Source organism: Ambystoma mexicanum, chromosome 10 (genome assembly GCF_040938575.1).
Source record: "Ambystoma mexicanum isolate Mex_15411 chromosome 10, UKY_AmexF1_1, whole genome shotgun sequence".
Classification (NCBI taxonomy): domain Eukaryota; kingdom Metazoa; phylum Chordata; class Amphibia; order Caudata; family Ambystomatidae; genus Ambystoma; species Ambystoma mexicanum.
In genome coordinates, this window is record NC_090932.1 from 71,253,498 (window position 1) to 71,268,538 (window position 15,041).

General features: G+C 46.9%; 1 protein-coding gene across 1 annotated transcript in view; it reads right to left on the bottom strand.

Moving 5' to 3' along the window:
- LOC138491165 (acetylcholine receptor subunit delta-like) overlaps positions 1-15,041 on the bottom strand; it is a 233,938-nt gene that overhangs the window by 142,686 nt on the left and 76,211 nt on the right. The window contains exon 4 of the mRNA XM_069617540.1: positions 4,439-4,548. Coding sequence (XP_069473641.1) covers positions 4,439-4,548 — 110 coding nt within the window. The remainder of the gene's footprint in view (positions 1-4,438; positions 4,549-15,041) is intronic.

Consider the following 15,041-nt stretch of genomic DNA (forward strand, 5'->3'; position numbering starts at 1 on the left):
ACTGAAACACTGTAACAAACGGTTAACATGCTTCACTCTCCAATCCTAAAATAAAGGTGAGGAGAGAGAAGAAAAGCAATTTGAGTGCAAAAACCACAAAAACATATTGATGAGAAGTATACCTTCAACAACATATGAAAAGGATAATTACTAAAAAAGTTGAAAAGAAAAGCAGATCGCATCTTTGGTTGATGTATAGAATTAAGCAATATATGAGAGATATATCAAGGAAACCACAAAATCCTTGGGAGGATAGCTCAGGGGCAATGTGCTCGCCTTGCAAGCAAGACGACACCGAGCAACACAGGTTCGATCCCGGGTTCGCGCTTAGAAACCTCTGGGTATTAAGCGCATTATAAATAACCTATCATATCATATCATATCACAAGGAAACTGTGATTATAAAAACAGTCAAATAAAATAAGACAATCAGCCCTGAAGAAGCTCACCATAAGACCCAGTAATGATCCATATGAGCCCACGAGTGAATCACATGTCAGCCGTTTTAGCAGGTCAGGTTAGTTAACCGGTTACTTTAGCAGGTTGTTCCAGGAATATAACAAGTTTGCTTGGGCCGCATAGACACGTAACTGGTTTAACAACACAGTGGACCTCATTACGAGTTTGCCGGTACAGTAACAATGGTACCGGTAACTTTGCTGGGACCGTTGTTACCGTACCAGCAAACTACGAGTTCTGCTCGTGGGTGCCTTTGCAGCCACCAGGTCTGACCTGGTGGCTGTACTGGCACCAGTGAGCAGAACATGACGGTTGCACCAGTACCGTTATTAACAGTACCGGTGCTACCACCTTCCGCATTCCCATTGAGCCCTATAGTGCTCAATGGGAATGGGGAAGACTTTTTACCGGCTCCCAGAAAAGGGCAATTACCGGGGCCGGCAAGGTCGTAATGACCCAGTAATTGCCCTTTTCTGGGTACCAGAAAAAAATGGATGCCGGCAGCAGCCGTGCCTGTACTACAGGCACGGCTATCGCCAGCCTCATAATGAGGCCCAGTTTGTTCTAATATTGTCAATACTCAAAAATTGAACATTGTTGGCACTAAAGTGGTATAATAGAGTGATACAAATCAAACTATTGATTGAAAACGTTTATGTTGAGTGGACAAAGTATGTGGATTTCATTGTGTTTACAAATGTGAACAAAATTCATTTAAAAATCAATTGCAATGAAAATTCACAAAAGGATGAACGAATAAAAATTAGAACGAGCCTCCTTAACACAAGGCTAATAAATAAACATGCACATGATATCCATGACCTCGTCTTGGATAGAGATATCGATACCATGTGTCTCACAGAAACCTGGATCCTAGACTCTGGTGGTCCCATGATTGAGAGAGCCGTCCCGGAGGGCTATTCCATTTTCTGCGGCAATAGGGAATCTGGATATGGAGGGGGAGTGATTTTCATCTTTAGAAATAAGTATAACTTCTTCCAATCCCTGTGTTTATGTCAAGGGTGCAAAATATTGCACATCAAAATAACGCCCCCCAATCAAAGCTGTGTCAACCTCATCTTGATCTATCGGCCACCGACAGCTATGCCAGGTTTTAACGAGGAAATAACTAGCCTATTAGGCATATTTAGTGGACCAAACTGTGGCACCTTATTTTTGGGGGACCTGAATCGTTGGAGGGGTAACCCCGCGGACAAAGATGCCGTGGACCTGGAGCGGTCCCTTAATAACTTCAGTTATGTCGTTCTTAACAATGAACGCACCTTGTACAAAAAGAACATACTAGACCGGGTACTGTCGTGAAATCTGGAAACCTTCCTTGATAAGACCCTGCCTTTTACCCAGTCAGACCATCACCGCGTCGACTTTCACATCCTTTTTCAGGGGACATTACCTCAGATTCCTAATAACCCTCACAAATTACTGAGTATGAACTTTAACAAGATCCTCCCGACGCACATCACCACTAGCATGCAGAACCTCATGATGCAGACCTCGGACACAGATTTGTGTAATTCCTTAGTGTCTGCGTTTTCATCTCCCTTTCTGGACTTGGTAGATAGAATAGCTCCCATTCGGTTCAAGTGGGTCAGTGCAAACTCCGGCCACCAAAAATGGATCACACCAGCACTTAAACTCCTTAAGACTGACAAAAGGAACCTGGAAGACATTTGGCTAAAATGTGCCTCAGTGGAAAATAAAACCAACTGGAAGCTAGCAGAAAAAACATACAAACTGAACATCTCAAATGCCAAAACAGATGTTTATAATGATCAAATCAACAAGGCACGAAACTCCACCAATCTTGAGATCTGTAGAGGAGCCAAAAGCCCTGGCTATTACGGTCCAGCCCAGCCACAGACTGTGCGGACGTACAAAACATGTTCAAAGCTAAAATTCACAAAGCAAGAGAAAAGATTATTCACGCATTGTCCCAGTCAGACGTGACCTCAGGACACCTGACAAATGATGTCAAATTACCAGAACAGGATACATTTGTATTCTCTCCCGTTACAAACGTGGATATGAGAGCCATGTTGAAAACCATGCGACCTACCTCATGCGCCAAAAATATTCTTCCCCTACGATCATTCTGGAACATCGAGAACTGTTCATCCCGTTTTTGTCCCATATGGTTAACGCCTCCTTTAGAGACAGTTATAGTCCTGAAGCCATCAAAGTTGTGATGGTCACTCCCCTGCTAAGAAAACACAGGCTTGGACCCCAAAGACTGAAGTAACCTTAGACTGATCAATAACTGCCATTTCCTGTTGAAAATCCTTGATAGTTATGCTGCAGGGCAGCTCCAACACTTTGTTGAGGCTAATAATATCCTACACAGGCAACAATCCGGTTTCAGGCAACCTCATAGCACGGAAACAGCATTCATTGATCTGCAGACCCACATGCTGAAGATAATGGATGATGGGAAAGCTGGAGTGATGGTGTTACTTAACCTGTCCGCTGCATTCAATTTATTGGACCACAACAAACTACTGCGATCCCTCGAACAGGCAGGAAATTGTTGAAAGGGGGTGATCGATTGGATCCACTCCTTCCTTGCTAATCAAAAATTCATTGGGGCGAAGCATTCTCATCACTGGCTGCAATTAGCTGTGGAGTACCCCAGGGTGCTAGCCTATCACCTGTGCTCTTTAACTTGTACCTCTGAGCCTTAGGTGCCCTTCTGGAAGATACTGGTACTTTCTTTATTAACTATGCCGACGACACTCAGCTGGTCGTAGAGCTGAGTGACAACTATATTGAGGACTCCGTTAAAATCTCAGGGGCCTACGATATCATTGAGGGTTGGATGACTACCAACTGTATGTGCTTTAAAGTCAGTAAGACTGAGCTTCTCATCTTTGGCTCCTGGCGGGCCTGCGCCAAGCTGAGCGTGGACTTCATAACCTTTGAAATCAAGAATAAGGCTATCCCAGTTTTAGGCAAAGTAAAGACCTTGGGCATCACTTTGGATCTTCCCTGAGCGCTGAAACCCATGTAAATCAAATAAGCAAGAACTGTCAGTACATCTACGTTTGCTTAGACACATCAGGCCCCTTGTCACTGAAGAGAACTGCTGTACCATTGCCCAAGCTACCATACTTTCGAGACTGGAATACGGCAATGCGTTATTGATAGCGGCAAACACCACTTGTCTGACAAAATGTCAGACAATTCAGAATAATGCTATACGCATCATTAAAAACATATGAAGAGGCGAACATGTATCAGCCAGTGGAAGGAACCTACACTGGCTGAATGTGAAGGATCAGATTGCTTTTAAATCTAGCTCCCTGAAGGATCAGATTGCTTTTAAATCTAGCTCCCTGGTACACCATTGCATTCATGGCACAGCTCCTTTCTATTTGAAATCATTGGTCTCCCCTTATGTCCTTTGAAGACCTCGGCGTTTGGGAAATCAGGGTCAGATCAATAGTGTAACCCACAAATGGGCCAACACACTAGGTAGGTATTTCCCCGTTAGAGCCGCCAAGATCTGGAACACTCTCCCTACTGCATTAAGACTGGAAAATCAACCACCTAAAGTTCCGTCGGGCTCTGAAGACTACCCTATTTAAGTAATCGTTAGAACAGACATGTATTCTCCTTTTTCTGTGTGTCCCGTCTAACTTTCCTGTTTTTGAGTTGGCGCCCTTATGCCTGCGGCATCTTATGAATATATAACTAAATAAATAAACTAACTCAGTGCAAATGGGCATTCCTTAGTAAGTTGTGATTTATATTCAGTGGCCACTTACAGGTGTGGTGTTCGTAAATTTGGCTAAATGCAGCAGAGGTATTAAAAGACATTAGTAATTGGCGCAACCAGGCTCAGAATAGTCAACTATGCCATTAGTAGTACCTGAAATGATGACATTTTTAGCATGGGAGCCATGGATCAGTGATTTTGTTATAACGGATCACTTTTGATCAAAAGGACACTTAGTGGTCTTACTTGTTCTCCAGAGTGATCTTGGGCAGCCAGACGAGGTCAGCAGGTATGCGAATAATCTCGATGCCATAGAATTCCGTCACATTCCATGTGAGCCTGTAATCATACCAGCCCTGAGAAAAACAAACATTAGTGCTTTAGTGATATTACAGCCCCACTCAGTGATTCCTGAAAGAATGATAGTGTTCTAGGGAGCAGTGAGACCCCCCTGAATGATCATGTCTAATTCCCCACCACACTGCAGCATCCACCTGTACATGACTGAAATAGGACCTCGTGGATCATCACATTCACCCATCTCCCCCTCCATGCTGTGGGGCAGAAATAAAGTAGCAATCACCCCCCAGCTTGAGGCAGCGTACATGGGTGGTAACAGCCCGCCAGCCCAAGCCTAGGCAGGCCCGGGTGAAGCGAGGGACTCGGCAAGGGATGTGGGCCATCTCCAGCCTGTTCGCCCCCATGTTTGGGAGTGATTGATATTCACAGTGGATAGCTTCCCAGTGAAGGCAGCTCAGCTTTGGAACTCCTTGCCACCCCCTTTGGGAGCTGACCAAACATTTATTACATTTAGACAGAATCTTATCATCTGGCTTAAAGATAAGGACCAGTAAGTCACCGGCTTCCTACCCTTCCTGCATTGTAAATAGATCTCAGTCTGCCTTTAAATGATGTTCCTTCCAGCACTGAGTCTTCCCTGTGCTATATGTATCTATATACCTACTAAATACCTATTATATTGTGTATCTCGCAATTTGTATGTTGTTCTTGCTTATAATGCCTTCTTGAAGTATATGCATCTTTATACTCACCATGTACCTACTTCACTGTATATTTTCACAACCGGTATGATATTTGCCACTTGTAACCAAAGCTGAAAGACTTATTGTATCTTCTGCGCCCTGATACCCTTGGGTCTGGCGCGCACTGTAAATAAATAAACAAAACAAACACTGCAGGGTTTGCCCGGGGTGCAAATAGTTTATTTTGTTCTTGGGTGAGGGGTTTCAACACTATTGGGCAAACCCAATCTACCAAGAAAATAAAATGGCTGCTGCCATTTCAAAATGGACTTGGTCCCTTTTCCATTTCCATGGGGACAGCTGTGGGCGGGAAGCGCTGCGGTCCAGAAATGGAGGTGCTAATATCATGGGGGGTGTGCACATGGGGCGGCAACAGGGTGAGGTTCCCTGTTGCCTCCCCACAATCAAGATGGCGCTGCCCGGGAAAGGGCCTCGGGTGGCTGCAAAGAGCGGGTGGTACACACTGTATTCACGCCCACTCTTCCAGTCACCTAATTGGCTGAGCGCCCTTCCCAGGCTGCGAATGTCTGTACTGTTATGATTGATCATGCACAAACCCTGTTATAGTTCATAAATGTTTCATAAACAAATGTCCAAGGAATTCATTTTCCATTGTGTTCAACCCCCTTCCTGTCTGCAAGCTCTTTCCTTATGTTCATATATTATGGTCCATGGAGTGTTGTGTCTAGCCCCTTGCTTTGCTGCAGGAAGAAAAAAGGTTACCCTGAAACAGTAGCTCTGTAGCCTTACCCTATTTCACAGCATGTTAAATGAGAGCCCCAGCCACCAGAAGGGAACCCCTTCTACTACTTTGCACCTTTAAAACAAGTGCTAAACATAGGCACTCAGACCCTATGCTGTCTCCAGATCTCCTCACCCACCTCACCACACCGTCTGCATGCAGATTGTTATCCTTGCATTTTATGTTAACAAGACCCCTGTAGCATCGGCCTTCAAGCCTAATTAGCCCAATCACGCACCGACACCAACAACGGACTCTACACAGGGGCTTTCAACAAGGAACTAACTTTATTCCGACCACCTCCTTCACGACATCACCTCAGGTCACATGAGCACACGTGTCCCACATGTTGCGTGCACCAGAACATCACAACCTCTCCCCAAATGAAATTGAGTAGAGATGACCCATTTCTTCAATCCGCCTTTTGGTGTGCTGTATGACTCTGCGTGGCCACTCCTCAGCGACTGGGACCATCTTGTTTTCTGGGTCGTCTTTTTTCCCAGTACCCTCGTCTGTCGACTCATCTTCACCACGAGGGTAACGCAAAGCTTCACTCTCCCTCGGAAACCAGGTGTCCTCTCTGCTCGCATCAGAACTAGATCCGGGTTCCGGGAGTTCTCATCAAGCAGGACAAGGATGTATATGCCCAAGTGAAGTCAATCGGCACTTCCTCCCACACATGGTCTGTTAGCGGGGTCATGTGCAGCGGTTCCGGGAAGGTGTGTGGCTGCAAGCTGAGACAGATGGAGCATGACTTGAGTGTTTTCTCTAGTAGGCTGTCCATGCCAGCGAACCACACCTTTTGGCTGAATAGACTTTTGGTAGACACAATTCGCCGGTGTCCCTCGTGTGCTACATCTATGGCTCGCTGATGCAGCAGAGACCATAGTATGATTCTACTGCATTTTAGTATGAAGTTGGAGGGAGCAACAGAGAGTTCTTCCCTCGCTTGGGACAACGTGCTTCACAGGCGTGCACCTATGGATGGGTTCAAAGGCACTGTATTGCCTGCTGAGAGCCACCACCCATTCTTGATGCATCTGGATATCAGGGACAGGACCGGGTCTTCCTTTGCCAGTTTTGAGAGCTCTTCCAGCGTGATCGTGGGTGTGCAAGCATGATGAACAAAATTGTTGATATACCCATCAGCACGGTGGCTCAACCTCCCCAGGTCTTGTCTCGGATGGCGAGAAAGAAAATCTGCATATTTAGCCTCTTTTCCACACTTGTGAACAATGTTGAACCTGTACTCCTGTAACTTTAGGCCCCACCAAGAGGTGCAAGGGGGATTTCACCCTGATGGTTTTCCATATATGGTGGTCAGAGCATGATGGTCGGTAATGTTCTTGCATGCCCACACAACGTTGCTCAGCTTCCGTAAGGCTCTTGCTGGTGTATGAGACAATCTTCTGCCGTGTGTGATCACTGCCAGAGTGCTGATCAAGAATGGCACAGAGCCCCATGGGGCTGGCGTCGACTGCCAGTTCCGTTGTCAAGTTCGGGTCAAAATATGATGTGCACACAGCCTCTGCAATATCTCGCCTCATGCAGTCCAGTGCAGTCTGATACAATGCATCCCATGAGAACTGGTGGTCTTTCTTCGTGAGTGTGCGCAAGGGGCTGCTGATGGCGTGAACTCCGGCAGATAGCACTTGCAGTAACTTGCAAGCCCCAGCAATGAATCCACTTGAGTCCACTGAGTACATTACTGTATTAGGAACAGTCGAATTATTCATCAAGAATTAATTAAAGCTAATAAAAATGAAAAGGAAATAAGGAACCTTGTGGACTCTACCTACCTACCCAGCTGAGTACGGACAAGAAGGTACTGTATATCAATTACAGCACCAGCGCCAATTGAGTAGAAACTAAAACCAAACGACCAGGACATACACATCAGGCACCACGAGCACGAGCATTCCAGCTTCTACCTGCCAGCTGCAAGTGCATTCAAGATTTGAAACAACAACAGGCGCGGCTACCCACAGTTCCTAGTGCTCAAAACTTCCCCATGAATGCACTTGAGCCACACTCATTGGGCGTGGGGCCTCCGTAAATGCTCTCATTTTGTCATGGTCTGGTTCTATTCCTTTGGCTGAGAAGATATGCCCGAAGAACTTCGGGGTGGATTTGTTGAACTCGCACCTATCTCTATTTAGTGTCAAGTTTGTGTCCTCCAGTGCTCTACACACCCTCAGAACTGTGGCATCATGAGCTTCTTGTGACTTGCCAAAAATCAGTATGTCGTCACTATAGTTTATGCAGTATGAAATGTGACATATCACCCTTGTTAGGCAGAAACCTGTGCAGTTCCCTTTGGGAACACTGCAAAAGATTTAGGACTACAGGTGTTAGCAGTAAACCCACTTGGTAGCAGTCCGCACCACCCAGATTTACCTGGTAGCTGTGGCTGAGCAGTCAGACTTCCCTCAAGAAGAGTTAGGCAGTATGCAAAGTATACACAATAGGTACTCAGACACGATAGCACAAGCAAGCGCTGACCAGAGCTTTGGTATCAAAGTATATAATTATTTATTTAAAAACACACTGTTTGAAACACTCGAGCACTCTTATTGTAAAACACTCTAAACACAGTTACTATTATAATATATACAACCCTTATTACTTATCAGACAAGTCTTAGTTAACACCACTTATTTCCAGACAGAGGTGAGCGCTTAACTATAGATGGCACTCCAATAAGTTCATGAAGAAGGGAGGGAAAAAGACAGAATATGTGAAGATACACCACTCTAAGATTTAGGAACACTTTTAGCAAGGCTGAAGAGCAAAAGTCACTTGTGAGCCAAAGTCCATAGGCTGGGCCCACTCTTAGAGAGAGCAGAGCACAAATGCGCCCAAGATCACACAGTTACACTAGGCTTTGAAAGTCTTGCAGAGAGTTCGAAAAGAGTTTAGAGAGGCTCAGAAAAGTTTAGCCAGGGTGTCCCAGGCTAACCCAGGTTCGAAAGCCGGGGGCTAAATCTACCCCGTACAGTCGGTGGCAAGGGAAGCCAGGCGGAACACGGTACCTTAAGTGGGAAGGATCCTCCAGCGATGGCAGTTGTTCCTGGCAGCGGGTGCAAGTCTCGGCGTCGTCCAGTGGAAGAGAAGATCTCGACTTGGAGGAAAGATGAAGTTTGTTGCACTGCCAGGGAAGAAACCAGCCGCAGAGTTTTCCGGTTAAAGGTATTACCCTTTATTTCGCGGTTGTGGTAAAACGTGGTATTCCTGTTGCCGGGGTGCTTGGCACAGGCAAGGCGGCCACGAGATGCGTCGGGAAGGCGAAAAGACAGTGAAACTGGTTATCCCCACCAGTTAAAGGAAGAAGACTCTCCGGCGGGAGATCTCCTCTGTCGTTGGGAAAAGTGGTGAGACGGTCCAGCAGGGCTCCACCGGTGGTTTCGTCATGGCAGGTCAGCTCAGCTTCTCCCTCATCGGATTCTTAGGTCCTGTGGCGACTTCTGAAGTTCCAGTCCCCAAAGCCCTGCTTTTATGCAAAAAAAAACCCATTCACTCAGCCTAGCTGTCACTCAAATATGCTAAGTGGTGAACCGGCCGGCTCACCACTTGGGCCAATCAGGACGGAGTGCGACTTGAGTTGCCTAGGCAACTCAGTCCAGGGTGCCTAAATCCCCCTCCACTCCTCCTAAGTACCCCAGACAGAGTGGCACCACTTTGGAGGGCTTCTGTGGAGAAGCTCGCCAAAAGGTGGAACAAAGGGCTCGACTTGGGTTGGAGTCACAGAAGAGAACACAAACGCCATTTTAGAACCGAGTTTTGGCAAAAAATACCAACCGGAGAATTAATAATAATTAAATAAACCGGCGGTATGTTCGAGGCTATCATAATTAAATAAATAAAGATAGTAGCCTCGAACAATGGGAAAATCCCATAGAGAAATATTCGTGGTTGAATATAAAAAGTAGTATCCACTGCCACCAGCCAAAACTCGATCAGGGGGGACGGAGACGTGCCCCCTCGACTAACAGACCCCGGGGCAATCGAATTGCCCCAGCCAGTACGTCCACAATATGATGGTTTGTACTGGTTCTGTTCAGAATTCAAGACTAGTAAAGTCAATGGTGACTTTACATGCCCTGGGAGACAGTAGTCAGTCCCAGGGTATGGAGTCTATACTGGGGGGTCATTATGACACCCCTGTGTTACTGCACTGAGGGTGCTGTGTAACACACATCAAAAAAACACATGAAGCCCTATGGAGCAAAAGACCCCATAGCCCATTAAACACATCTAGAGTCAAAGGAACACACTCAAATCATGTCCAAGAGTGAGGGTAAAAGAGTCTCACTCTTGGCAGGAGAAAAAAATAAACCCCAGAAATCCAGCAAAGCTGCTGGGGGACTGACTAGGTTAGGAAATTCAGCCTAAACAGAGAATTCTCCCTAACAACCCTCCGTATTTCTTCCTGGAAAATCTCTGCGGCTGATGATATTCTGAAACTCATTCATTTATAACAAAACAGTCCCAAGTGAGTGGTAAACGCTGCGATGTAGCGAGATTCCTCAATTACCTCGATTTAGTGATATCCCTTCGATAGGTCTAACCGGGAGAAGACGGTTGCCCCATTCAGTAAATGCATCATATCTGTGATGCGCGGTGTCTGATGTCGCTCTCTTAGGATTGTTTGTTTGGGCATCCTCATGTCTGGGCTTTTCTTGAGCACTGGGACCACTGGGGATATCCACAGAGTGGGCCCAGAGGCGGGCTTGATGATGCCCTCTCTCATGAGCGTTTCCAGCTCTTTCTGTACCTGTGATGAATATTAAGGGGTATTCCTCTGTAGTGTTGCACCACCGGCTTGATGCAAGCGTCGATATGTAATTTCATCTGTTGTCCTTTTAGCTTGCCTATTCCCTTGAACAGGGACGGGAAGGTTGCCTCTATTTTTGGAGCTGGAGTGATGGACTTGTCGACCATGATGTGGTATAGGATATGGATCAGCCCCATCTGAATGGATGACCTGAAACTAAGTATGCATCCACTTGTGGCTTCCGCAGCAATAACATGGACTGTGATGGCATCAGATTTATCCTTACAGGGACAAGTAGTGGTAAATGTACCTTTACAATGCAATGGCTCCTTGGTCCCATAGGCGTAAACCTCTATCCGTGCTTCCTTCAAACGCGGTGGCCCATTCAGTCTCATGAACACATCCTCAGGCATCACATTCACTGTTGCACCTGAGTCTATGAGGAAATAGTGTGTCTTTCCAAGTATCATCAAATGCAATTTTGGACTGTAACCCATTGCTGTTGGGTTGCCCAGGGCATACAGGTAACCCTTTTGTCACGCGTTGATGGGGTTGTCGTATGCCTGCAGGCTTTTGGCGCATTACAAATGCACAAATAAATAAATGTAGGGGATGTATTCACTTCTTTCCTGTCCTGCGTAACTCGGGCGAGCGGGAATGTCTTGACTTGAATCTGCGGTGTTACCGGGATGCATGTTTCCTATCAGAGTATTTATGTCTCTCCTCCCTTGACTGGCGGGCAGGTGACTTGTGCCGATATGACCAGTGTTCTTTACGGTACATCCCCACCCCCTTCAATGCCCTGCACGTTGATCTGAAATGGTCTTTGCCCCCACACGCTGAGCACTCCTGTCCCAATGCCAAAAATTAACCTTTCATAGGGAAACTGAAACCCATAGAGGAAACATTGTTTCTCATTCTGCTTATCTTCTCCTACTGGCGTGGCGTGAGCAGTAGGTTTAGGCGCCAATTCCTCCTTTACTGTTCCTTCCTGTTATCTGCAGCTTGCTCGGAGTCGATACCTGGTGCTCTAGTGCTCTGGTGGTTCTTGATAGTACCAGAATTCCAGCAGGGTGTGTGTCTTCTGTAACATTTTATGTTTGAATGTCATGGAGAGGCATCCTGTAATGATCTGTGAGTGGATTGCCTCCTCATTAGAGTAGCAGTGAAAATCACAGTTCCCGACCTTGGATCTCAGTTCCGTTACAAATTTGTCGTTAGATTCACCTTCCATCTGCATGGTGGTGTGGAAGATATGACGCTCGCCATGAACATTGTTGTTTTTTGCAGAGTGTTTGAGCGCTGGATAGGTGTAGTCCAAATCTTCAGGCAGCTCGAAAATAATGTCTCTCAACTCAGGGCCTGCAGTAAGCATGAGGAGTCCTCTCATCTCGGGGACCTTCAGCGTCTAGGCATACATCAAATTTCCTTATCCACCTAGACCATCTTGGCCCTATATTCGACGATTATGACATATCAAAGGGGAGCAGCGTTGGAATGGGGAGTTAGTTCCCTACCTGTTGTGCCAGCTGCTGTGTCACACCTCCTGACGCAGGGCCTGGGTTTGCCAGCACCTGGTCCTGACCTTCCATCCTGTTGCTCACCCAGGATACTTGTGTTTAATTAGCTGAAAGATTCTGGTGCTTTGACTGAACTCTGTCCTTTCACGTATGCAAATGTTTAGTCCCTTTTCAACCTCATCCCCTCTTGAGTGAATGGAGGCGCACAGGGTCACACAGGTCCCAATGGCTACTCACAGGGAACATGCACGAACAGAGCAGCGCACGTCTGCGCCTCTGTGGGAGATCCTCATCTCCTTTGTTTCTTCCTTGTTATTTCTTGAAGCTTCAATGTTTGTGGGTTTTTTTCCTGCTCTGCTGAATTCTGCACATTGTTTGTGCCCCACTCTTGGATGCAGAGGGTACTGCGACCACTCCCGATGCCCTCTTCTGGGCCTGTTCCCTTAACCAGGGCCAGGCTTAGGGCAGGGCAGGCCGGGCGACTGCTCAGGGTGCTATTCCCCACAGGGCACCATTAGGCCCCAACAAGCCAGCTCGGGGGAGTCTTTCAAGGGCTCCCTCGAGCTGGCGTAGTGGGAGAAGGCGTGACAGGCGCTCTTTTGTTATTAAATGTACCCGCTGCGGCAGGGCACATTTAATAATAATAGAGTCAGCACCCTATTCAGATGATTACCTCCCGCTCTGATGTGGGAGTGAGGACATTTTTATTGGAATAGGGCACTCATACATTAGCATGAGTGCCCTATACCAGCGATTAACTCTCTGCGAGGGGCCAGAGTGGGGAATTAGTAAAATAAATTGCTGCTCTGAATGGGGGGGCACCAAATTTAGTTTAAACAGCAAGGGGCACTGCCGCTGCTAAGGCCGGCCCTGCCCTTGACAGTTGGGCTGCGGCTCTGCCCAGTGGCTCCCCCATGAGTCAGACAGAGAGATGCTCGCTCTCTCTGCAGCTACCAGTCCTCTGCTTGCTGCGCTGAGCGAAATGCTGCTGCCAACCTGCACAGCAGCAGGCGTGGTCATTCGCCTGGACAAGACCAAGCGACCGCCATCTGCAGGCGTGGGACACTCGGGTCATTGCTAGGCTGTGGGGCACAGTACCCCTTCGTCACCAAATGTAGCATTGGCCTGTGGGCCTAATTTGGCAATCACGCACCAACACCAATAAAGGACTCTACACAGGGGCTTTCAACAGGGAACTAACTTTATTCCGGCCACCTCCATCACCACGTTACCTCTGACCACACGTGTCCCACATGTTACGTGTACCAGAACATTACCCCCCCCCCCGCCCCATCCAGCATGTGTGCACTCCAGCTTCTGCTCGTTCACCCTACTAGGCCGATACCACTGGAACTCTCCAAGCATCTGAAACATCACATTCTGCCTCCATCCTCCATGATCCTAAATCCAGTCCTCAACTGCTGCCACTCCCACATTCTGCAACTTGGAGGCTTCATTGCACAGATTGAGTGCCAGGGGACCACTCTGGTGGTGATAGTGCACGGTACAAATATCCTTTAACATTAACATATGAATCATGTGTCCGCCTGTGCCATCCACACTTATATGCTCATTTTAAATAACGCGCTGCAGAGGACATTAGTGCTAACACTTGCATGTCCGCGGTCCTCTCCTTGCAATGTTGATTGTATTTTGCTCTCCTGGGTGTAAACGATGCCTGGGAATCGGGGCTGTCCTGGATTTCCACTTTTGTTTGCGTCCATGTAAAGAAAAATCATTAATACCGGTTGAAGTGTAAGTGCATTGCAGGCAATATCAACATGAAAGACTAAGGATTCTACAACTTGCTGGTATCAACATGCATTGGCAATGCCACCAGTCTGGGCTTTTGTGTAGGCATCTGAAAGGCACCTGCCAGGCAATGCCGTAGTGGTATTAACTGGCCATTGAGGGTAGCAGGTGCAAAATGGTGTGAGTACCTGGGCATCTAATAGCAGTGCCTGGCAAAAGCCAAATATTTATACACAAGCCAAAACGGTTGCCTTTGCCACTGCTTGTTTTTGACAGGACTTCATTGAAGGATACAAATAGAGCTGATAAATCAAGTGGGCATACCTGGTTAAAACATTTTTATTTCACCAGTAGCTGTTTACAGCACCAATTAAACCATTGGCTTTCAGAAGACTGCTTTGAAAAAACACTGGCAGGCACTTTGAGTTCAAAGTTTGTTGGTAATGCTTGATCAAAGAGTTTCCATGAGGAGGTGTTTTGGGTGGGGAGGGGCAGGAACTGGGTGGGAATGGCCATATGGATTGGCATGGCTATGGGCAGTCAATCGGTGGGCAAATAACCAAACAACATCTACAAGCTGCGTATCCCTCCTCATATGCCATTTCCCCCTCTCTGTATGCAAATGCCATAGTTTAATCTTATTGGTAGCGCTAAAGCACCACCTAATATCCCAACCTAAAAAACAGGCAGAATTCAGAGGGCGTCAAGCATCTCTGCCAGCATGAATACTCGAGGTGGGCAAAGATGCCGGTGTGGCTGCAGTGCAGGGCTGATGAAAGAGGAGAAACAGATTCCGCCCTCTGCGTCTTCCAGCTCTGCTCAGTAAATGCATGAAAAATGGCACAACTGGTACTGGCTCCACCCGTAAACTACTATCCGTCAATTTTTATACCAGATCTAAAATGAACACCTCTGGCCTCATTACAACATTGCCAGTCCCGAAACAAGGGTGCTGGCGGGGATGTCATTTAGGGGTCGCTAGAGGTCGCAACTGCGACCGCTGTGGTCTCCCTTGCGA